This window comes from Leptonotus elevatus, chromosome 15, assembly GCF_054856555.1.
Source record: "Leptonotus elevatus isolate MCC_2025b chromosome 15, RoL_Lele_1.0, whole genome shotgun sequence".
NCBI lineage: Eukaryota > Metazoa > Chordata > Actinopteri > Syngnathiformes > Syngnathidae > Leptonotus > Leptonotus elevatus.
Genome location: NC_141253.1, coordinates 15,710,556 through 15,737,314, shown reverse-complemented (window position 1 = coordinate 15,737,314; position 26,759 = coordinate 15,710,556). Strand labels below are relative to the sequence as shown.

The 26,759-nt window shown below is 40.8% G+C and overlaps 1 protein-coding gene across 6 annotated transcripts in view; it reads right to left on the bottom strand.

The window, feature by feature from the left end:
* Positions 1-26,759, bottom strand: part of tjp2a (tight junction protein 2a (zona occludens 2)) — a 60,385-nt gene that overhangs the window by 31,243 nt on the left and 2,383 nt on the right. For 4 of the 6 annotated variants that reach the window (XM_086095866.1, XM_086095867.1, XM_086095868.1 and 1 more), the window contains exons 1-2: positions 6,423-6,927; positions 950-1,079 (exon numbers count right to left, since the gene is read on the bottom strand). The exons of 1 other annotated variant lie outside the window; for it this stretch is intronic. In XM_086095866.1, the coding sequence (XP_085951992.1) occupies positions 950-1,079; positions 6,423-6,529 (237 nt within the window). In that variant the 5' untranslated portion in view covers positions 6,530-6,927. Of the gene's footprint in view, positions 1-949; positions 1,080-6,422; positions 6,928-26,759 lie in introns of those variants that run through there. One more of the 6 variants, XM_086095872.1, reaches the window with a different exon arrangement.

The window sequence follows — 26,759 nt, the reverse complement described above, 5'->3', positions numbered from 1 at the left end:
TCCAATCGCATAGTTTACATAGTTTAACAATTCATCACACAGAGGCATTCAATTAGTCCACTCTAATGAAGATCAGCTTCTTAGGCCTCAATAATTCCCATAGTCAGACAGTGAAATGTCCAGGCAGAGGCATGTCTCTGTTTAATTATAATCATGCATGCTGGAAGGGCCAGAGACCATTTGTGTTCAAATAAAGGGAGCGAAGTCTAGGAACTACTGAATCACGCACACAAACTCCAATTCCAAGCAGTGTGCCAGAAAGAGGAGGCTTTGTTTATTTTTAGAACAAGTAAAAAAAAAAAAGAAAGAAGGAAAAAACAACAACAATGCATGCATCTCTTAGCCTGTCATTTGATGGGATTATAAAACAAAATGTTTCATGACATAATTTATTACATCTACACACAGTAGAGGAGAAAAACACAGAGCTGAAATTGATGCAAGTGTCAGATCCCAAAGGTTGATGAGGAATGGGAGACATTTGAACATGGTTCAAGAATGCAGTCTTGGAACACGCTTAAAGGGAAAGTAAAGTGAGAAACGTTATGTTGTAGCACTCTCATTATTCTAAACATGGTCTTATGATCAATACTGTGTTTGTGGAATATGAATTCACCCATTTTTTTGTCCATCTCAGGGGGTGGCCATTTTGCCACTTGCTGTTGAAAATGACATCATAGTGCTTAAGGGCTCATCTTACAAACGTCACGAACAAACCCAGAACACAGGTGATTCGTGACGGTCGTTACCTGAGCCCAGCAAGTGACAAAATGGCCACCCTCTGAGATGGATAAAAACAGGTGGATTCATCTACTTAATTCATATTCCACAAAGACAATATTAATCAGAATGCAATGTTTAGACTGGTGACATGACTTCCCCTTTAAGATCAGACAAGCATCCATTTGAGTCACGCAACCCACATTTTGCCCCATTTGACTTGACGTACCATCATAATAGCCGAAAAGCTGCGTGAAGAGAGGCGACGAAGATACAAGTAATGGGCTTCCCGGGACCAGCAGAACTTGCGGTTGGACTTAAAAAGAGCAGCAGCAGTTTGGTCAGATCCAGGCTGATCTCTGTGAGAGAAAAATCGCATGACTTATAACTCTTCGATTTACAATTTTACACATACAAAATGAATACAAAATTCAAGAAGACTTAGAGAAACAGTCACAAATAGTATACCATCTGTATTATAATTACACACAAACTAAAATGGACATTAAATATATTAAATATAATCATCAGTCACAAATAATCACCAGTCAAACACCCGTTTGGCGAATAAGAGTTCAGCAGCAAAATCCACCTGTTTTAAACCAGCTCAGGGAGACGGCCATTTTGCCAATTCATGTCAAGAAGCGACCAATCACGGCTTACTCTTTTTCTTTAGCTGAGCCGTGATTGGTCATTACCTGAGCCCGAGAAAGTGTGATGCCATTTTCAGGAGATCGCAAGTGGCAAAATGGCTGCTGTCTGAAATGGATCAAAACAGGTGGATTTTGATGCTTAACTCATATTCCACATGCTATATAATCAGAATGACATGTTTAGACTAGTAGGGGAACATCAAACATATTATAAAGAACCTTTTTGGGTTGATTTCACATTTAAACTAATAACATGGTTGCCAAAAGAGAGGAGTTAGTTGTATGCACCTCGTGTTCGCAAGAGACGTCAATGTTTACACTCCCATTAGTGGCCAGTTGCTAACGCCAGAGACTTGTGCCGTGTCAATGTACAATTACAGCGTAATTAACTAGCGGTTTCTTGGCGTCCTTAATTAGCGATTGAATACGATTTCGGGATGGTGTTGTGTTGATGTTGGTCGTTGAGAAAGGACGAGTCAACTTAGACGACAGGCCACCACATGCTGCTAGTGTCAACTCCAAAATAGAAGCCTAGCAAGGCTATTGCATTGACATCCATGTATTATTTGGTAGGCTTTTATTTTGAAGTTGGCCTTCGCAACGCGGCGTGCCTAGCTTGACGCGTCCTCGCGCTTTATCCAAACGCATCATGGCTCAAAGATTATCTGTTGCATTACTAATTAAAACATGCACTCACGCCGTGCAACCGGATTCGATTTTTTTTTTGTAACCAGCAAACACTGTAAAGTTGGCCGCATTTGTGGTAAATTGGTCGAAGTGTCGAGCCCTGCTGTCTGGTCGCCTTTTTAACTATCCATGTGGTGTAACGCTGCGTGGTTACACTCATCTCCTCTCCCTTCCAGCCTCAAACTGTTTTATTTAGAAATTTGAATTACCCGCCATTCTTAAATCGTAGCCGCCGCTCAGGAGTGAATGTAATGGAAACCCTGGTACAGGTACGTTAATATGGCAAGGAAATAAAATAAAAATAACTGGTATAGATCAGTTTGTGGTCGTGCATACTTGAGGAAAATTTCCTGTATGGTTTTAGGTGGTAGAATCCAAATTAAATATTTTGTGTTCTTATCCTATGATAAGAACAGTATTCACTTTTGACTGGCATTAAAAGGTAGCTGTTGACTGCAGTGGTGTAGAACCGGGATTCAGAAAATGATTATAGTGGTCAGAAGCCACTCTGTTTGGACCTTGAGTCAATATTTGTAAAATGTTTAAGTACACAGTATAAGGCTACAGATGGAATGAAAACATACCCGTTTAAAAAGTGGAAGGACACAAGTTTTAAACAGTACGTGATATATGACACCTGAGTAAATCTATGATAAGTCAAACGTGTCAACCAGCAACATTTTTACACGACAGCTGACCGTTTCATATTTGAATAAAAAAGAAAAAACTGAAAATATATCTGCTGTTGTTAGTTAGCCCAAGATTATTATTTTTTTTAAATGCCAAGGCCGCTGTAAGTAAGACGGATCTCTTTTTTTACAGCATCCAAAAATATACAAAGCTGTAATATGTATCCTTTTTAACCAATACCCACCCAGCTTGGTAATGTGTTAGCATTGGCAACTGCTAGCAAATAGCAACCCATAAATTCCTTGCTGAAAAATACCCACAGCTGCATTAAACAAGCTTCAAGAAACACACCAAGTGTTCAGGCAGATATACACTCCCCTCCAAAATGAACACTGAAGCCAATAGTGTTGCTGTAAATTGAAAACAATTGGAGTTTGACAACAAATATGAATAAGACAAAACATTTCAGCATTTTGTTTACAATTAATTACACCTGATTCTGGTACACAACTTAAATAACAGAACTGTAATATGTAACTAAACATGGAATTTTTAGGCAAGCACATACTGCAGACGGATAGATTCAATTGAAAAAGAATGCATTTTTAGTAGTGACAAATCTTTGATGACTGCAGTCTATTTTCAATAGCAGTACCAGTGATCTGCATGTCCAATAAAAACAGGTCCAAACTTGTGTGCTCCCAGTTAAGCTGAAAATAGTGTGATCTGATTTCTTATGCTATCAAATAACCAACCTGATTTGAGACTGATACTGCAGCATTGTTTTGTGGGTGAGGCGAGCAGAATGCATGATAGAACCTGCTGCCTTTCAACAAACAAACTTGTCCAAGTATGAGGAAAGGCTAGGCATCTGTAGCTACAGTGCTTCTGGGAGAAGCCACGATTTAACTACAGCACAAAAAGCGAGACCACTTTGTTTGTATGTTGGTACAACCCATAGAACGCTTCAAGCATGCTTGTTTGTTTAAATGTCTTAACTCTTTTAATTTCAATATGACTCCACTCATGAAACTGGGCCATCTTAGAGTTGCGGTCTTCAATTGGCAAATTGTCTGAAGGTGGATACTATAGCCTTCCATACTGTATACTTTTGTTGATTTAAAGCAAGTAATTCTGGTAAACAGAATAGAACTTCACCTTGGCAACTTGACCCTATAATTTTATTTTATTTTTTTATTGTAAAGAAACAGCTTAAATGTCACCATTGTTGTTTGAAACATATTGTAGTGGTAATCGTTTCATAATCACATACTGATTAGCAGTGATGTGAATAACGGCGTTTAAACTAACGGCGTTAGGTAACTCCGTTTTTTTTTTTCATAAACGGACTAATCTAACAAATTATTCTCCCCATATTTGAAAAGCCGTTATCGTTATTGTATGAGAAATGCGTTGCGTTACAATTTATTTACTAGATTCAAGGCTCGAAGAAAGCTTACAAGACATTGTGCGGTGACTAGCTCTGAAAATAAGAGGCACTGTTGTTGTCGAACCTCGTCACAATAAAAGTGTCTTGACAGCTGAAATGTATAGTGATTTTTATTTTAGAGATGCCGCAGGAAGCGTGTCACGACGTGATGGACGTGTCGTCCTTCTTCCTTCTGTACCTTAAGGCTTAGCATATTTTAGCATTTTAGCAAAGAGTCCACATCCTCGCCTGGAACTGTTTTGACAACTTTGACAAGAGTGACATTAATCAAAAATAACAGTCGAGATTTGCCGAAAAACGGCCGCCATGAAGAGCGATTTGTTGACAATCATGTCCCACCAAGAGCCATATTGCGACTCCACAAGCACCATAACAGCGATAAAGATACCGCTAAGTCATAGCGACACGCTCGCCTAGTGCAATTAATAGCGGCAACAATTGTATTTCTCTTATTTCACGAGTGCTAAACATGTGAAAAATGTTGAAAGATATATGCTCATACTATGTTGTGACATTTGTATGTGAATGATGCATGTTAAGCCTAGAGTTGGACAATTTTCTGACAAAAATCAATCATTAAGCACATCTTTATATGTGTAGAATTATAAACTGAAGATATATCACCATACTCTCATATTTGAAAGTGTACAAAATTTATATTTTTTCAGAGAGATCAAGTGGAAGCTGATGATTCTGAGGAGTAAATATAGTAGTAGTTATGGCTATTTTGCCCATGATAGCATTGGCAATTTCTTGTATCTATTCTTGATTATTTTAGCCCGCAACAATCATAAAAAATGCCCGGGAAATCCTGGAGGGACTGGCTAGGACTGTCTACAAATTACCTATAGATGACATATGTGCTACAAATCACCATCTATCCAGTAGTTATTTTATTTGTATTATTATTCTGATTGCTGTAGTAACTGGCAGAGGTAGAACATACATCACCACTCAGAATTTAATGAATAATAATAATAATAATTATTATTATTATTATTGTTATTATTGTTGTATGATGTGTCATATTATGGAGTGAGGCATTTGTGTGACAAATACAAATAATAATAATGAAAACACCCTATATAGCCTGGACGTAATTTGAATTCCTTGTATAAAAAATATAATAATAATAATAATAATATATTTTTTTAAATTACAAATCAAAATTGTTTGATATAAAACTTTTTTTAAGCAGTGAATGTAGTTACTTTGCCTGGTAACGAGTTACTTTTATTATGAAGTAATTCAATTACTAACTGTTACTTTTTAAGCAAGTAATGCGTAACTATAACTAATTACTTTTTAAAGTAACGTTTCCAACGCTGCTGATTAGCTAAGGTGACCAGATTTTAAAACTTAAAGTGGGGGACAATACAATTTAGGTGAAAATCCAATACACAATAATTTCTCCCCAAATATATTGCAAACGCTAGTCAATCTTCACCAATGGTTTGGTTGACAGTTCAACAGCGCTAAACAAGGCAATGCACTCACCAGTCACCATCATCCAACCTTTTTTGCTCAGCCACGGCAGCTATTGGAAGCTGGCTAATTACTACAAACTAATTCACATTGTGTAGATTTTTTGGCTCATTTATGTACGTAAATTCCTTTGAACGGCTGGTCTCAGTGTTCAGTGTTTTAAGACCTATCCATTTTTAGACATATTTTTCAAAAGGTGCTACCTTGGAGCATTTTTAATACAGGCACATCTGAAGTAAACTGTGTGTGTTGAATGTGTTATTACAGACGTGTCAAAATAGGGAGTGATATACCAGTGTATGAATTACATTAAGCCAAGTTTACAAGAAACTAAATGAGTTGACATGGTTTGTGAATTCTGTCTTTTTGCCCATTATACATACAGGAGCTGTAGTGTGGAGTTTATTACCATTGTTAGCTGTCATATGGCACAAGCTTCCCTGTGTTAATCTGGCAGCTAATGCTACCAATGAAAAGTAAGCACTTTAGGACAGGCTTTGGTTTCTTCCATATTCCAGTCAACTGCAATGTTGTAACACTGAGGTTGGGAGTCATGGTGTGTCCCTCTTGCATAGTAATCTGGGATGTGTCGAGATAATATTTTTATGTACAGCATTCCCACTGACTGGATGAACAGGAAAAACCTTCTAAATTTAATCATTAGCACAGTATAATTATGAGTCGTAAGTCACTAATTGCAAGCCTCTGTAGCAGATGTTTGTACATTTGTACAACAGACATGCTAGAGTATATAACATTTACTTGTATGTCAAAAGACACAAAGTACTGGAACTCACCCAGGGGGTCTCCACAGTTTCCTGCCCGGTGGAAGAAGCTCTCGTTTGTTCAGGGGTACAATCCCCATTGCTGCTTGCATGATCGTAATGAACTTCTTAAACTTCATCTTCTAAAACTCCTCCAACGCAGAGAGCATCACACAGATGGCCTCATCGATTAGCAGTGTCCCATTTTCTAACAAAGACCAGAATCATCTCCACATGCTTTCTCATCTTCTTCTGCATTACAAAAACTCTTTCTTGCTGTTTCAACGCATAAAGTGCCTCTAGAGCAGCGATGTTGCTGTGGCGTGACTACTACGAGTACCGTCCCCGACCGCACAGTCTAACAGATGTCCTTTTGGCTTCTCCCAGTGATGAAGGATCAAAGGAAAACAAACGGCCACGTTCCTGCCAGGCGGTGGGCCGTCCGAGAGAGGATGACAGCACGTCACTCTTACATAATTGTGGAGCTTCTCTGAATATTAGACTAATGAAAACACAGCTTCTGCCATCACAGCGGCTGCTGCCGTAGGGATAACTGTGGAATTAAGCCCTTGACAGATCATGCATGCTCCCCGCCCCCTTCTCCTCTAATCCCTCAACCAGGCTAAGTCTTCTCACCATTTATACCCAGACTGAACCATACTACCTCACACTCGCAACCCCTCAGCTGAGGCTGACCCTGTATAGTGGGTTAACTCAGGACAGAACTTAATCTTTGAGTGATTGAAATGGTAAACGCAAATTTAAATGAACAGAGAATGATATGAGCATACAAAACACATTTTGAGAACATCAATAGGATTTTGAGAACATGATAATTATTTTTGAGCATGGAGCTGCATTTGAATATGCCCACACTGAACTATGTGATCCATCCAACCAAAGCAATTTCTACACAGCTTATCCTCATAAGAGTTGCAGGTAAGCTGGAGCCTAGTATCCCAGATTACTTTTGGCAGGCGGGGAACATCCTCAAATGGTGGCCTGCCAGTTGCAGGGCAGATATGGACAAACGATGATTCACCCTCACTCAAAGGGCAATTTAGAGTTTTCAATGAACCAAACATGCAAGCATTGGAAGAGCATGCATACGCCATAAAGAAGGCCAGAGCCTGAATTCCAACTCTAAGCCTCAGAAAAGTGAGGCAGGCGTGCAAACCACTCAATCACCGTGCCACTGCATAAGTGGTAGACTTGTCATAAACAGAGTCAACAAGCTACAAATGCAAGGCTTTTGTGATATGAAGAAAAAAAGAAACCCAGTGTAATTGTTCCAAAGACTTTCCACCATTAATGAACAAACAAACATGTATCATCAAGCAGAGAAAACAAGGCACACCAGTGACGCCACATCAACCGTACCAGAGCATCCGGAACTGGTGACGAGATCGGACGGCCCGACCCACCCAAACAGTGACAACTTTTAGCTATGGATCACTTGGCTCCTGCATCAATGAACAACACAGCTGGCTACCTTAGAGAACTGATGCAAATTATTATTGATCATCAACATTTGAAACACACAGTGTGGCACTGGCTCCGCATTCCGCAGCTGGAGTGGCCTGTCGCTTTGCATGGTGTAAGCATATTACATATAAGCGGAGGAATATACATTGCTTACTCCCTAAGTGGAGCGAAGAGAAGAGCAAACTCCATCATTACCATTCTGAATCCCACAAATGTTTTTATTTGTCTGTGATCGATGGTCACTCTTTATGTTACATTTACATACAAAATACCAAAATCTACTTGAATGGTTTTCACTTTCTAATGTTTAAAGTTTTTTTTATTCAAAGTAAAATGAGTATTGAAGCTTTTGGTGGATGTATCTGTGATTTTCTTGATTTACATTTCTCTTAATAATCATGAGAATAGTGGTCATGGCAGTTGTATAATATAAAATTCTGTTTCATATCTATCTATCCATCCATCTCTCTCTTGTAGTGACCCACACTTCCATGGTTAAAATCAGATAAATGTACTTCCATTATCTTTTATTAAAACAAAATGAAGAAAATGTTTCTAGTGTAAAACAGTACTATTTCCGCTCATTCATTAGTGCTAATTCTGTTCAACAACACGAGGAGAGCAGACCAGATGAGGAAAAACATGACTAGTAATAACCCGGAAATTGCAGACCCTCCAAACAGAAGCATTTTGGAAAGTGACAAGTCAAATAAAAAAAAGTTTTATCTTCAAAAGGCACCATTTAAAAAAATCATCTAAAGAGGAACTAAACCCAAATGACAACATTTTAGGTTATAATGTAATTTAAAGGGATACTTGACTCATTGAGCCATTTTCAGCAGTAAAAAGTTATTAGTTTGTCCAGAATTAAGCTGATAACTTCATTATTTTTCATGTACAATTAATACCTTTAGAAACAATTTTTTTCCACTGGCTGTAGACTAAGGAAACAGGTAACGACCAATCACAGCTCACCTGTTTTCTGGGTTTGGTCAACAAACTGAACCATGATTGGAGACAAAATATTATCTTCATACTGTTGAAAATGGCTCAATGAGTCAAGTATCCTTTTAGAGGCTCACGAGATGCTGTGACTATCGCGAGACCTACAGCGAGACCAGAAACCCTAACATGGCGGCGCCCTGCTGCTAAGATAGAACTAGCTCTATTATACTAAACTAATCCAAATTTAACCATCATATATCTTGGCTTTTCTCTTCTCTCTTTCATCCGGCAGATCTGAAATACCACCCAACGTGGAGGACCTTGAACGTTTCATCGACGGATATTTTTACAGCTGCGCGATGGAGGATCCTTCCGTCGAGAAACCATCGAAGAAACCTTCTTCGAAGAAGAGGAAAAACGATTCAGCGACGGACACGGACGACCTAACCACCACCACTACGGACGTTTCGGTCAGTGTGCTGGAGTCCATAAATAAAAAACTTGACGTCCTCGGCCTCATCCTCGAGGACGTCAAAGAATTAAAAGTAAGCATGGAATTCATCAGTCAGCAGGTAAGTGTCCTTAAACAGGAAAATGCCGAGCTACATTCTACACTCACGGCTGTTTCAGCCGAGCTGGAAACTATGAAAAAAGAGAATAAAACGCTAAAAGAAACAGTTTTAGATGTACAATCCCGTAGTATGCGGGAGAATTTAATATTCTCAGGTATATCTGAGAATACCTCTGATAACCCAGAGGTTGAGATAAAAAAAATTATGACGAATTCATTAAAAATTCCTCAGGAGACGGTAAATAACATCTCTTTTGACCGGGTACATCGGCTTGGAGCCCGTAGAGGCAACAAACCCCGTCCTACTATTGCCAAGTTTGAGCATTTTAAACAGAAATTATTTGTTAAAAGTAAAGGACGGGAGCTTAAAGGGACCTCATTTGGAATGAATGATCAATTCCAGAGAGAGATCAATGAGCGGCGAAAGGTACTGTTTCCTATAATGAAACAAAATAGGCAGGAGGGTAAACGGACTACGATAGCCGTTGATAAGTTATATATCGATGGCCAACTATTCCGGAACCCCAATTCCACTCCCTGGCTGTTCTAATTAGCATTGGTGGAACTAAACTTAGTTTGATTACTAGGTGTATACTTATACTGTATATGTGGTTATAAAACCAAAAACATGAATACTTATTATGTTTAGGCTATATTATAAATATAATATTAATACACAACTATATCTAAAGTATATTTATAAAAAAAAAAAAAATCTCGCTGGGGTTACTGGTGTATTGTTATGTTTAATCCCCTGTTAATTTCCTTCACTTTCACCGCCCTACTCGTTTTTGCACTGTTTTATTTACTTACACGTTACCTTACACGTTACCTTACACGTTACCTTACACGTTACCTTACACATTACCTTACATGTTACCTTATACGTTACCTCATATTTTATGCAAACTATATAAATCACCTAACCACTTTGATTCTATCCTATAACATGCCAGTGGTGGCAAATGGCCTATACAGATATATACATAGGACTGAGTTTATATTATTTGTATGCATAAATTAGTTCTGGTTTCCTGGAATGTTTGTGGCGCTCGCTCACAGGCAAAAAGAATAAAAACTTTAGACCATCTCTTAAAATTAAAAGCAGATATTTGCCTCCTACAAGAAACCCACCTACAAAAATCTGAAGAAAAATTACTTATTGATAAAAATTTTAGCCAAGCGTACTCTGCCCCTTATAACAGTAGACAAAGGGGAGTCTGTATACTCATACATAAGAATTTACTCTTTACTCTAAATAATACAATAACAGACCCAGAGGGCCGATACATTATTATTCAGGTGACTATATTTAATAAAATATATACATTCTGTAATTTATATGCCCCTAATAATGATGATCCGGCTTTTTTCCATGAATTTTTCTCTAAGCTGTTTGAATTAGCAGCGAACTCTACTATTATTATTGGAGGAGACTTTAACACAACCTTAAATCCATTAATAGATCGTTCTAATAAAACAACATGTATAAGGCGATCACAATCCACAAAAGTAATAGGGGAATATATGGATGACTTTGGCCTCGTCGACAGCTGGAGACTTAAAAACCCAAATAAGAAGGAATTTACCTTCTTTTCCGCTGTGCACCGGTCCTTTTCAAGAATTGATTTTTTTCTTACAAATAATTCTATTGCTGATAAAACCGTTACAAAAATACATCCTATTATTATTAGCGACCATGCACCAGTCTCCCTTTCCTTACAAGTTGATTATACCTTTAAACCACCACCTACATGGCGTTTTAACATCTCACTACTAAACGACGCAGAATTTGACAAAATTATAAGAAAAGAATGGGCAGACTTTTTGGAAATAAATGACTCTCCAGACCTATCTCCAGCTCTTCTCTGGGAAGCCGGGAAAGCATTAATTAGAGGTAAAATTATATCATATTCATCTTATAAAAAGAAACAGGATCAAAAATTTGAAAAAGACTTGGAAGATAAAATTAAACAACTGACGGATGAGTACGCAATAAACCCAAATAACCAAATATGGACTGACTTACAAAATACAAAAATACAGTTAGACGATATGTTAACTAAAAAGACAGAGTTTATAATACAACAATTGAGATACAACAACTTTGAATATAATAACAAATCAGGTAAATTTCTTGCAAACCAACTTCAACGTAATCGGGAAAAATCGCTTATAACGGCTATTAAAGGTACAACTGGTGAATGTACACAATCACCAGAAGAAATTAATCAAATTTTTTATAATTATTATCACAACTTATACTCAGAAACTAATAAACCTAACCCAGAGCATATTGAGGCATTCCTCAGTAGCTTAAGTATACCTCAGGTAACTACTGAATATAAAGATATGTTAGATGCACCACTTACTATAAACGAGTTGTACAGTGCTCTAGATAGTATGCCAAATGGCAAAGCACCCGGCCCGGATGGTTATCCGGCTATATTTTTAAAGCACTTCTGGTCAATGCTTGCTCCACTATTCTTAAGAGTAGTAACAGAAATTAAAACTAATGGTCACATACGCCCACACATGAATACAGCAGCAATTAAACTTTTATTAAAGCCAGAAAAAGACCCCACCCTTCCATCAAGTTACCGTCCGATTTCACTAATTAACACTGATATTAAAATTATCACTAAGGCTTTTACATCTAGATTAGAAACAGTAATCCCGACAATCATTCATAGCGACCAAACAGGCTTTATTAAAGAGCGTCACTCTACTAATAATATTAGAAGGCTCTTTAACCTTATTAGTATGTCACAGCGGCATGATAAAAAGGCAGTTATTATATCATTGGATGCAGAAAAAGCTTTTGATAAAGTTAACTGGTCCTTCCTCTTTGCTGTTTTAAATAAATTTGGCTTTGGGAAGTCATTTATTCACTGGGTGTCAGTATTATATGATTCTCCTAAAGCTACTGTTACTACTAATGGGATTATATCTAAGAGTTTTACTCTACAGAGAGGCACAAGACAGGGATGCCCACTGTCGCCTTTATTATTTGCAATATTTATTGAACCGCTTGCATTAGCCATACGCCAGGAAAGAATGATTCAAGGAATTCACTCTGGGGTAACAGAACATAAAATTAATCTATATGCCGATGATATTTTACTTTATTTAGAAAAGCCTGCTATTTCATTAGGGGAAGTATTTAACTTAATAACTAAATTCTCACAGTTATCAGACTATTCTATTAACTGGACAAAATCAACACTTCTACCTATTACAGAAAATTCATGGAACCCTGCAAGCCAGGACCCATACTACTCATTTCCTATAGGTAATTTAAAATACTTAGGCATAAAAATCTCACCTAAATTAACTGATTTAGTTAATTTAAATTTCACTCCACTTCTGGATAGCATTTATAGTGACTTGGAGCGCTGGAATAATCTTCCTATTTCTCTAATAGGACGAATAGCCACTATTAAAATGAAAGTTTTACCCAAAATAAACTATTTTTTCTCAATGATTCCATTTAAACCTACGGCTAACTGGTTCCAGTTGTTGGACTCAGCCGTTAAAAAATTTTACTGGAAAAAAAAAAGAAGCAAAGATTAGTCTATCTACTCTTTAGAAAAATTAATCCAAAGGAGGTCTAGAGGCACCAAATTTTATGCACTATTATATAGCCAACCAGCTACAATATATTATTTTATGGGCACAACCCAATAGAGATACTAACTGTTGGCTGGAACTAGAACAGAAGGATTGTAATAACCTCAGACTCCTAGATTTACTCTTTATTACAACATCGATTAAGCGACATAACTGCTTTAAAAATCCAATGATTTCCGCCACCCTGACTGCCTGGTGGAAGGCACTAGAAATGACAAAAGCCCAAGTGGAGCCCAGCGGGCTTTCTCCCCTATGGCATAACCCCGACTTTCAAATTAACAACCAATCGTTTTATTTGAATGTGTGGGAGCAGAAAGGAATTACACATCTCCACCATCTCTTCTCAGATAATATGTTTATATCATATACATCCTTGCTCCAAAAATATAAAATAAAAAACGGAAACTTTTTACATTATTTGCAAGTTAAAAGTATGATAAAGAAACAAATTCCAACACTCCAGGGTACGCTCCAACCGCCTGTTTTAGCTAAAGATATTACCAAGCTTTCTCCGACAACAACAAAAAAACTCTCAAAAATATATAAGTTACTTTCATATACTGATAAAACGTCTTTACCCATCTCAAAATGGGAAACAGACTTGTCTATAGCTCCGGAATCTGTCTTTTGGATTCAAGTTTGTGAAAATGTTTTTAAAATGACAAAACACACAAATTTACAACTTATCCAATATAAAATTATTCACAGAACATACATTACTCAATATATGATGAAGAAAATGGGACTCTCAGACTCCGACATTTGTCTCCAGTGTTTACAAAACACTACAGACACTTATTTTCATGCTTTATGGTTATGTACTCCGGTTATGTGTTTCTGGACTAAAGTCTTAGAAAAACTTTCCGCTGTCTTGGACTGTAGGATACCGTTCTCTCCAAACTTGTGTTTGCTAGGTGACTTAACAACAATTGACTTACCACATAAACAATTTCCATCTATACTTGTAGCCCTTACTATCGCAAAAAAAACAATTCTTGTTAACTGGAAAAATATACAAACTTTGAATATCGACCAATGGTCTATCCTCCTCATAAATCATATTTTAATGGAAAAAATATCTGCCTCAAATAAAAACCAAATGTCGAAATTTAAAGAAACATGGTCTACGTATATAGAATTTTTTAACCTAAACTTGGATTTTAATTCTGCCTGTTAGCGAGAGCCACAGCAGCGTTATAACTTGCATTGATGTTTCTGTATTAGGCAATTTGTAACTAATGGTTGTGTTTCTATAGTCAGGAACCCGGCTGCTGCCAGCGGGATCGAGCGGATTCACCTCCGATGGGCACCAGGGGTTGATATTCGGATTCACGGCATGCCAGTGGGTTAATTCTGTGGGTGCTGTCCCCCCTGGCGGGGAGTGGGCGGGTCTGCCCCTCTGTTGGCTGCTGGGTGGCGGCTGCGTCTTGGCCGTTCCCTGGGTCTCTTGGGGGGTGCTGCGTTGCGGGGCTTTCCTTGGTGTCGGGGGCGGCGCCGTTCCGGCGCGGTCCGTCGCTCTGGGCCCGGCGACGCGGTTCGGGGCCTGTGGGCCGCCGGGGTGCCCGGTGGTTCCCTCTCCCCTCCCCCTTCCTCCCCCTTGCTGCCTCTCCCTCCTCGCCTCTCCCCGCCCGTCCTCCGCCTCCCTGTCCCCTCTCCCTCGTCACCCTTCCTCCTCCTCTCCCCCTCTCCTTGCGTCCCTGCCGCTGCCCCCTGCCCTTCTTGTCGTCCCCTTCCCTCCTCCCTTCCCCGGTACGCCTTCCTTCCCCTCCCCTGGGCCGGGGGCTCCATCCATGGCCCGGGTCTCGGTGCTATGGGGGCCGGCGGGGGTGGCTGGGGTTTGGTGTCGTGCCCGCCCCGCTCCGGTGGGCGTCCTGACACCTCGGGCGGGACCCAGTATCCGGGGGGCGAGCCCTATCGCCCCGCCGGATGGGTCCCATATGCCCGCCGGGGTCCTGGTCGGGTGGGTGGGGGCTTGGTGGGCCGGTGCGCCTCCTGCCCCCGCCCGGTTGGGGAGGGCCCCGCTGGTCACTCCTCTTAACTCACTACACTAGGTTTGCACAATACACTTTTATAGACATATAGGGCACATAACACACTTTGGGGGGTGGGGTAGGGTGGAAACATCGTCTTCACCCTACAACTCCGTCCTGCTGCGTTGGGCCGGGGGCGCGGGCCGTGTTGGGGCGGGGGGCGCTCCTGCTCCTGGGTTTGCTCTCCGGCCGGTGGCCCTGGCGGGGCCCGGGGGTCGTCCTTTGGCGCTGCCGCGGCCTGGGGGGCCCTGAGGTGTTGCGCTTGCTCTGTTCCGGCGGGGGTCGACGGCTCCCCTCTTTGGTGGAGATTTTCATGCATGCCAGATCCACCACACCAGCATCTACCGAAACTCAGACACAATCTGTTTCCTCCTCAGGTTATTGAATCGGTGGAGGCTGGTGTCTGCGGATCTCACGCGGCTTCGTCTGTCCTTCCTTCCTTTTCTCGGTCTCTCCTTTGGTCTCTTGAGGCCTCCCTGATTTTATGTTTTTTGGATTTGTTGGGGTCTGGATGTTTCTTGGGCTGGGGAGGAGTTCTGGTGGGGGGTGTCTGGTCGGTGCTGGATTTCACCTTCCTTGGTTTTCTTCGGTCCCCTCGGGTCTCCTGGTGTTCGGTTTAGGTGAACGGTATGAGATTTTTTTCTAATAGGTTTTCTGGTGAGCTAACAAATACACACACGCACGCACGCACGCACGCACATAAAAAAAGAAGAAAAAAAAAGTATCCTTTTAAATGAGCATTTATTCTTTGTCTACTTCTGTTTACTTAAATCTGCAAAATATTTATTCAAACAAAAATTAACTTTAAACTGTCTGTCTCTGCCTTCATGTACTTGCTTATGGGCTTATGCCACCCGCCACACTGTTCTCAGACATGTTACGGCTTGACTGTTTTGCACACACACAGAAACACATGCATGTACTTGTCAGTCACAAAACCGTTATGCAACATTACATGTCATTTTTTAATCATGTAAATTTGTAAAACAAGCACACAAAAGTGAGCACACCCCTCACATTTCTGCAGATAATATTTCATGGGACAACACTGAAGAAATGACAATTGACACATTGAAAAGTAGTCATTGTGCAGCTTATATAACACTGTGAAGTGTGAATGTATTGTTCCCTCAATATAACTCAAAAACAGCCATTAATAGCTAACCTGACAACAAAGTACACCCCTAAGTGGAAATGCACAAAGTGTCAGTATTTTCTGTGGCCACCAGCAATGCCTTAACTCTCTTGGGCATTGAGTTCACCCAAAACTTCACAAGTTGCCACTGGAATCCTCTTCCACTCCTCCATGACGACATCACGGAGCTGGCGAATATTTGAGAACCTATCAGAGGTGGGAGTAAGTCATTGTTTTGAAAGTCACAAGTAAGTCTCAAGTCTTTGCCCTCAAGTCCCGAGTCAAGTCCCAAGTCAAAAAAGACAAGTCATGAGTCAAGTCTGACACTTTGAGTTTCAAATCCTTTCAAGTAATTTTAACAACGTCGTAGATGATATTATTTCGGGTGACCATCAAAGTAAGAGTCAGGGACTCAGGGAGTGAACCCAGAGTGATGCAACAGATTGCCGTGTCTACAATGTGTTACCAGTGAGTTTACAGCCTCATTAACTACGCAGCTAGAAACGACAATTAGCAGGTAAACGACTGACATTAGCTTACTTATCGTTCTTTGTGCAACTTGTGGAACCAAGTTTGAAGTTGTTGCCTCTCCATCAGTGATCTAGTCTTGGACATAATGCAATTCATTTTTTGTTGACCACCTCATAATTTTTATACCCAAACAGGTAGTGGTGCAACAGATCACAAAAGTCATGGATCGGATTGTTAAAAAAAATTAAAAAAAATAAAAATTAAATCAGATCAATAGAACTTTGTCTTAATTTATTTTACAAAATGCTTTTGCATTTTATAAAATTTATAGAAGCTCAAAATGTCTAATATGGCCGTTAGGATTTAGGAACACAGCTTTAAGTGCAATATAAGGCAAAATGCATAATTATTTTATACATGGTCCATGTATAAAATAACAAGGTATCCTGCCTTACGTTATATTGCACTTGTAGTGCACTTGAAGTTGTGTTCCAACTTGGCCATATTGGACTTTTTTTTTTCATTTTTTGTTTTTGTTTGCAAAGTTCTATTTATTTATTTTTAATAATGAAAAATACATCTTAATTCAATTTAAGGCACATTCCCTTCATTTAAACATGTGGAGTGGATTACAAAGTAGCATAGCTCCACAATATTGAAAACAATAGAAAAGCAAGCCAGCCAAGCAACAGCTGTTAAACTACCGTTGGTAGCAAGGCACCCAATGCTAACGCTAACAGATAATGGAGGTAGAAAATATGTAATTTCAATAAAAATGTCGATAATGCAAGCCAAAATGTCAAAGCGAAGTAGTCAAGCTGACGTTCACGCCACCATGCAGGTAGACTTCAAAGTAAAATCCACCAAGGTTGTTGCATTATTTGGTCAGCTTTATTTTTTAAGTTTGCCTTACCGTAGGCAGTGTGTGTTTGCGCTTTTGTGGCTTCCCTGACATGTCTGAATGACCGCACTGTCAGCCCAGCTCGCACACGTACACACCGGCAGGAACTTACTCGTTAACATACATTTCAATCTTTTTGTTTTGGTGGAAGAAGCAAGTCTTTTCAAGTCAAAGGGCTCAAGACCAAGTGAAGTCACAAGTCATTGTTGGTAAAGTCCAAGTTGAGTTGGAAGTCTTTTAACATTTTGTCAAGTTGAGTCTAAAGTCGTCAAATTCATGACTTGAGACTGACTCGAGTCCAAGTCACATGACTCGAGTCCACGCCTCTGGAACCTATGCTCCTCCACATTTTGCCCCAGAGATGCTCAATAGGGTTTAGGTCTGGAGACGTGGTTGGCTAGTCCATCACATCTTCATTCATCTTAAGACAGTGGTTATCTTTGTGTTTAGGATGATTATCCTGTACACTACCCGACAGCATGCTCTGCGTCAGTAGGTTTTGTCATTTATGGTTCTATCAATGAACTGTAGCTCCCCAATGCTGGTAACACTCATGCAACACTCATGCTGACGTCAGACCATGAGACTCCCACCACCATGCTTGACGGTAGGGCAAGACTCACTTCTCTTTTTACTCCTCACTTGGATGTCGCCACACACGCTAGACACCATCTGATACAGAACCAAAGAAGTTCATCTCAGTCGCATCAGACCACAGGACATGATTCCAGTAATCCATGTCCTTAAGACTGCATGTCTTCAGCAAACTGTTTGCGGGTTATCTTATGCGTCATCTTTAGAAGAGGCTACCTTCTAGGTAACCTTGCTCACAAACTCCCAAGAATCCATTCTTGTACCGCTCCCATTGATTTCCACCGATACGAACCACTTGTGGTTCGGACCAATCACAGAGCGACATTGTATTTGGGGGCGGGATATGCAGCTGTGATGAAAACAAAAAGCGCAGAAGCCGTGGGAAGAAACAAACCAAACATGGCGACACCGGTGGACGAATGCGTGTGAATGGAAAATAACCATGGTTTGATATGTCCTCATGTAACTTCTTATATAAGGATATGTTGTTGTTCTGAACTGTTGTACAGTCAAGGTGCCCAACAATCTGGGAACTCTCAGGTTGTATGCCTTGTTTATACTATAGTCCTAAACATGTTTTCGAGGGTGCCTGGGAATTTTCAGGTTGTATGCCTTGTTTCTCACGCTCACCCCTTTTTGTTAACGAATAAAAGACGGAGCGGCACACGGTTTGGGTAGTCAGCTGAGGGATAAGTTCGATCGCCCAGCCGTTAAGCAGCTCGTTCTACCCGGACCGTCGGCTCTCCGGTCTAGTGTCAAGGTAAGCGCTGATTACTTTATATTATACTGCTTAGGGTCGAAGTGTGTTGATTGCTGTTTGCGGGGAATAAATGGCACAATTATTCTAGCACAGTATAGTGTGTTAATTGCCGTTTGCGGGGAATAAAAGGCACAATTATTCTAGCACAGTATAGTGTGTTGAATGCTGTTTGCGGGAAATAAAAGGCACAATTATTCTAGCACAGTATATCAGTCTCTGTGTATTCATTGTTGCCGCCGATCACTCACGATCCTACATAAAAATATAAGAGTGAAGTAGTGTTTTCTACAAAACAGCGTGGACGCTGCAATTAATTCTGTTCTTGCTGGTTTAGTCTCTTGTATCCGCATATCAACAACATAAACTCAACGCCATGATATCAGCTAGTCATAACAGTCGCATGCGGTGATGACATTTTCATCCTTTGCCGTGAGTGGTCGAAACAAAAGTTAGGTAGACGTGCACACTATTCTGCTTCGTCCAATCAGCTCAAAGTGTTGTACAGTATGCCCCGCCTTTCCCGAGCAAATCAACGCAAAACAGTCCCAGACTGATATTGTGGAGAACTCCCTCGAGTGAAGCACAAATCAATCTGGCTATTGCCAGGCTACCTTCTGGGATGACAGCAATGCAAATTTTCCAAACACAACCTCTAGATGTGCACTCAACTTCTTTTGGCCAACTATGGCGAGGTCACAGTAACCTGCCCTGTTAAACCGCTGGATGGTCTTGGCCACTATGCTGCAGCTTAGTTTCAGAGTATTAACAATCTTCTTATAGCCTAGACCGGGCTTTTTCCAACACTTGCAGCGTAGTTCGAGTAGCTCATAGACAAATTTTGAATCTGAACGTTTCCGTTGCTGAATGACATTCAGTTAAACAGACATGTCAAGGAAGCTGGAAACAAACTCAATGTAACACGCCGCCTACGCCAAAGCTAACTTCAAAATAAAGTGTTCCAAATAATACATTCACGGGAATGCAAATAGCCTTAAAATACTTTTACTTTGAATCTGGCCCACATCGTGGCGTGATGGCTAACTTGACTTCCATGTTTCGATGTTTCAGATTTCTTTATCGTAGTTTTTATTGACATTACATAGTTGTGAACTTGCGACCAACATCAAAAAAGCTATTTCAAATTCATATTCAATCACTAATTTGGGATACTAAGAAACCGCTACTAATTAATTACTCATCGTATGGTACGGCACAAATCTCCGACGTCAGTGGCTAGCAGCTAGTTGTTAGCATTAACAAGTGCCTTGCTGGTAACAGTGCATGAGTTTGACAGTTGGTACCTTGCTTTCTTAACTTGTTTTTCATTATTCTGGACCAAGGTTACTTTGTGATTCACTCTCCACTCACTCCATTCACTCTCTTCGTAATTCGTTCGCTGCTGTTTTGCTTTTCTGAAAGTAGCTTGGCGGTGGAAAAAGGTTGGAGACCCCTGGCCTAGCATCATTATGTAGAGCAACAGTTCTCTTTTTCAGATATCAGAAAGGTTGTTGCCATGAGTTGCCATGTTGAACTTTAAGTTCTTCAGAACTTTCAGCAGTATGAGTGAGTTAGAGCTGTAATACCAAATGTAACACACCTGCTCCCTATTCACACCTGAGACCTTGTAACACTATTGAGTCACATTACACCAGGGAGGGAAAATAACTAATGCCCAATACCGCCCCCTAACCCTAAATCAGAGGGGAGAGATAAACGAGACAAAGGATGCTAGGTGAAGAGGAAGTAATGGGATTGGGCCTGAGTGTGCTCAATTTTGGCATATTCATTTAAGGGTGTACTCAATTTTGTTGCCAGGAGTTTAGCTATTAACTCTTTGACTGCCATAAACGTTATAAAACGTTTAGCATAAACCTAGGGAAGGGCGCCGAGGACGTTAAAAGACGTCCCCTATGTTTTTTTGTTTTTTTTCAAAAACGGGTGCAGGAAAGCCTTGGGCAGCTGTGCTGAAAGTATCAGGCATATCTGAATAGTAAAAGACTCGTTTTGGCCCCTAGAGGGCAGCGATGACTCTCTTTGCACAAGGTTGGATGGGCCGCCCACCGTGGGCGTCAGTAGAAGACGTGAGGCGGAGCTAGAGTGTTGAGGAGACAATGGCTGATCCAAGCCACAATGGCTTGACCAAGCAACCGGTTACAAGCAGCTCACGCTTGAGCATTTTTTTCAAAGACGGAAAGCATCAATCAATACTAAAAAGCGCATTGATGTCGACGATGATGATGACTCCGAGCTTGACGCCAAAGTTGGAAGCTTTGACGTGACGTGTTTACGATCACGTAGTAAGCCTCACCGGCTAAGCGCGGCTAGCGCTGCTAAGGCCGGAAAACGCGCACAATAGCCGGCCGGGTACTTCTACACAATCGGACATTCGATCGGGCGATGGAGAGTTGGCATCGACCAATGCAGATTGATGATGATGATGATGATGACTCCGAGCTTGACGCCAAAGTTGGAAGCTTTGACGTGACGTGTTTACGATCACGTAGTAAGCCTCACCGGCTAAGCGCGGCTAGCGCGGCTAGCGCTGCTAAGGCCGGAAAACGCGCACAATAGCCGGCCGGGTACTTCTGCACAAGCGGACATTCGATCGGACGATGGAGAGTAGTCGAAAAGCATCGACCAATGCACATTGATGATGATGATGATGGTCACTCCCGAGGTTGACGCCGGAGTTGGAAGCATTGACGCGGCCGTTATTCTCTCGTCATAAAGCCTCACCGGCTAGCGCTGCTAACGCCGAAAAACGCGGAGCTGCACAAGCGGACATTCGATCGGACAATGAAGAGTACCCCGAGTCCAATGCATATTCATCGGAGGAGCGGGTACAGTCTGATCACGGAGAAGACACTGTTTCTGGACTACATCTCCTACCACCCGGTATAGCAACTGAAGGACACGAGGAAACGAGACGTAACGAAACCGTAGCATGATCCTGATATTAGACTTGATGGCACACTGCAGTATATACTTGCTATTCCCCGGAAAAAAACGGCCTGCAAGAAAGTGGCGCACGCGAAGAGGCAATCTGTTGTGCAAATGCTGTTGCGTCTCCTTGCACGCAGGAGAGTGTTACAAAAAGAAAAACTGTCGTTGAAACATCCACATATTTGTAAATAGCACCACAGTTGCACACATTTGTAAATAGTTTGCCAAATTGTTGTCAAATTGTTACACTGTTGAATGTAAATAAACATATTTTGCTATCAAAAAACACTTTTTCATTCTTGGTGGTAGTGTTTTATAGAAGTAAAGCACTATTTAGGTGTTTGTGGCATCATTCATGGACAAAAAGAAGTGTAAAATTCACTAGAATGCATGAAATAATATCGTTTCACTAAAAGCTTGATTTCTCCATATTTTGGTCCAAAACAGGCGAAATTGGGTCAAACTAACCATTTTCTATTGTTGATTACTAAAGAACGGAATAAGGTAGAAACAAACCTAGGACGTTAAAAGACGTTCACTATGTTTTTTTTGTTTTTTTTTGGAAACGGGTGGAGGAAAGCCTTGGGCAGCTGTGCTGAAAGTATCAAGCAGATCTGATTAGTATAATGACTCGTTTTGGCCCCTAGATGGCAGCGATGACTCTCTTTGCACAAGGTTGGATGGGCCGCCCACCGTGGCCGTCAGTAGAAGACGTGAGGCGGAGCTAGAGTCTTGAGGAGACAATGGCTGATGACGCCACAATGGCTGATCAAGCAACCGGTTGCAAGCAGCTCACGCTTGAGCATTTTTTTCAAAGACGGAAAGCATCGATCAATACTAAAAAGCGCATTGATGTCGACGATGATGATGACTCCGAGCTTGACGCCAAAGTTGGAAGCCTTGACGCGACCGTTATGATCACGTAGTAAGCCTCACCGGCTAAGCGCGGCTAGCGCTGCTAACGCCGGAAAACGCGCACAATAACCGACCGGGTACTTCTACACAATCGGACATTCGAGAGTTGTCGAAAAGCATCGACCAATGCAGATTGATGATGATGATGATGGTGAATCCCGAGGTTGACGCCACAGTTGGACGCGGCCTTTATTCTCACGTCATAAAGCATCACCGGCTAGCGCTGCTAACGCCGGAGCTGCACATGCGGACATTTTGTCGGACAATGAAGAGTACCCCGAGTCCAATGCATATTCATCGGAGGAGCGGGTACAGTCTGATCACGGAGAAGACACTGTTTCTGGACTACGATGCCACCATGAATGGAGTGGATAAGATGGATCAGAACATCTCTTACAACCTGGTATAGCAACTGAAGGACATGAGGAAGCCAGACGTAACACCACCGTAACGTAACCGTAGCATGATCCTGATATATACTTGCTATTCCCTGGAAAAAACGGCCGGCAAGAAAGTGGAGCACGCGAAGAGGCAATCTGTTGTACAAATGCTGTTGCGTCTCCTTGCACGCAGGAGAGTGTTACACTAAAAGAAAAACTGTCGTTGAAACATCCACATATTTGTAAATAGCACCACAGTTGCACACATTTGTAAATAGTTTGCCAAATTGTTGTCAAATTGTTACACTGTTGAATGTAAATAAACCTATTTTGCTATCAAAAAACACTTTTTCATTATTGGTGGTAGTGTTTTATAGAAGTAAAGCACTATTTAGGTGTTTGTGGCATCATTCATGGACAAAAAGAAGTGTAAAATTCACTAGAATGCATGAAATAATATAGTTTCACTAAAAGCTTGATTTCTCCGTATTTGAGTCCAAAACAAGCGAAATCGGGTGAAACTAACCATTTTCTATTGTTGATTACTAACGGACGGAATAAGGTAGAAACAAACCTTTTTTTCTGATGAAAGATGAAAGTCCAATCTTTCATTTGGTAGTACGTGTGTTTCCATAGTCCAAACAGAACATTTTCTGTGGACCTTGAAAGATCAGTCAAAATGCTTAAATCGGCTGGCACTGGCGGCATCCCTTTTCTGAAAACGTCTGGCAGTCAAAGAGTTAATGGCTATATTTTGAGGGAACAATACATTTACACTTCTATATAAGCTGTACACTGACCACTTTTCATTGTGTCAAAATGTCATTCCTTTGGTGTGTCCCACGAAAAGATATAATTAAATATATGCACTTATGCAGAAATGAGGGGTCTGCTCACTTTTGTGAGATACTGCACCTTGGCTTGGACTGTAATTCACAGTCAACAATGGCAATCATAGGCAACAAATCTGCAACTTCTCCCTAGGTCAGCAGCTGACTGCATGCAATCGTGCCCTGGGAGCATTGAAAAATCAAGAGGCAAAATAATATCCTCTTGATTTTTTGTTGTCAGCCATTGCAAACTCTGGCCAGGATTTATGTTCCAGGATCTTGGATGCCATGATGACAGTGCCATGGGAGCTACTGCAGCTTTCAGAAATCCTTGCTCATACGCATACGCACAGCAGGAAGGCAGGGAAATAACGAGCAGCTATTTTTAAAAACGATTGGGTAACAAGAACACAAAAGCAGACTGGGGAAAAAAGATATAGTGCAATATTTGCCAGGGTGGGTACAGGGTGGGGGTGATTTTAAATGCCACGTGGAGAAACCTGATGTCAATAATCCATAAATTGATTTGCAAAATAATTTTACAACATATAGTAGTACGCATTTATTCTTTTGTAAAACATGAATAACCTCACCATGGTATGGGAAAGGCCACAAGAAGGAACAAACAGTAAGTGCCAGCACTCAATTTAATAACAAACACATGTAATGGCAATATTTATCATGATGTTATTAGTAAAGCAGCTGCAAGTAAGCCCAAGGACTGAAGCAAGTGAAGCGATCAAAACAGCAGGATGGTGGGTTGCCTCTGGACAAAACAGTGGTCTGTTGTCATTTGTAGATTGAACCCAGTGGCTCGGGGGGCAGCAGTAAACACAAAACCACAGAATTGTTGTTGCGCTGCACAAAACCAGAAACTTGTGTACAGTATATATTTAATCAAATATGTCAGACTCCAAAAGGCATGTCACATAGATTAGCAAGTGCATTTCGCTCTGTATTGCATTTGCATGTGGACAGTGGCCTCAGTTTGCGATAAGCACTGCAGCTTTAGGGTCCAAATTGGGGCAAGTGTACACGTTATGATTACATGAGCTGCATCTCATACAACCAGTCAACGTTTACTGCAGTCACTGTGCATGCATGTGCTGTGTCACATTTTATATTGAACTTATTTTTCCCCCTCATCCATCATAGTGTGTTGCCATTCTTTCACAGCAACAATGTAGCTGGAGTTTTATGTCATCTTAATGCTTTTACATAAGCATTTTGTTTCTCTGTCCGAATAGGCTATTACTAAGGCCCAAGGCCATTATGCAATGTCCATATGCAATGCATGTGCGGGCCAGATGGAGTGACAAATACCACTCACAAATCTCTGATGTGTGTTGTGTTGAGAAATGGAGGCAGCCATAGTCCTCACGTGCATGTGACAACCACTAGTGAAATGACTAGATAGATTAAAAAAACAAAGTATTACAAATATAGTAACAATTTGCAGGGAAGGGATGCTGTCATAGTTCAAAGTTATCTTTATAAAAAATTCAAAAGAAAAACATTGAAAATGATGACTGCGAGGACATCAAAGTATTAACAATGGGACGCCAGCTGGTGTGTCCCTCCTGACTGACTCCAGCTACGAACAGCATTCAACAAAGGCAAGAGCATGAAAGTGCTGCCTGTCAGTCATGCCAATGAAAGTGCAATTGTCATACAGGGCTAGACTGATGATTAAGCACCATTGTGCAATAAACTGTATAGTATGCGGCAATAATACGATTTATTTGGACAAACTGTCACTTTTTTTTATTGTTTTTAATTTTATTTTATTTTTACGAAGTCAAAACTTTTTTGTGTGGCTTATGTACTTCTAAAAACCATATCCCACGTAGTGGTGAATGTTTGCGAAGGCAGCAAATTTTTTTCATCAGGGTTTGTTGGCAAACATTTTTAATGATTTTTCTTGGTGTATATATAGTGACCACTGACCAAAGGTGTAAGTTGCCCCACAGACTCTGCTTTTGTAAACTAGCCATTCTCTAAAAAACTAGAAATTAAAATGCTTGGCCGAAAACCGAAACACCGAAAAAAATTATGCCAATATTTACTATCATTGCATTTATTATAATAAATTAAAATTATAATATTATTGTAAAATGTTTATTTGGCACTGGCATTTTAACAAAGCACAATATAAATTTAAATGTGCCCACACCGCAGACATGTTGGCTAACGGTACATTAAACACCAAACGAGGGTTGAGCATTTTCTGGCGGTGCGATGGCACTTTAGTTCGCACAGGCGGCTACGGATGCGTGCGGCGGGACAAGGTGCAGCACGCTTAAAATCGGCACATTTACATACATAATACATTTGTTCGCACCAGCTAATTGGCTTCAGGAACGGACTGCAAAGTCGCACACAGCTTCCTGTACAGGACTGTCGCCACCCGGAGATAGCGGTAAGTGTTTCCGTGATTAAAACTGTTGATAGCAATAGTGCTGGCATTAGCTAAAGTATTTAGCATGGCCACCGGGATGCTAGTGAAAACGTGGAAGCATTCGAGGGGCTCTTATAAAAAAAAAGGGGGGGGGGGGAGAGCTGCAGAACACGGCAGTCTTTTTTCGACCCTCTTAAATGTTGTACACCAAGCAACACCCCCTCTTCTCCGTGTGCACAATGACCCTGGGAGCTGCTGCGACCGACCAGTGCAAACTCACACGGTGAAAAGCCAGCGAGAAGAAAAGGCGAACACTCACCGCCGCGTTCGCTGTTTAATTCAAACAAATGCTTGCAGCGTTTTTTTGCTTGCGTCACCACAA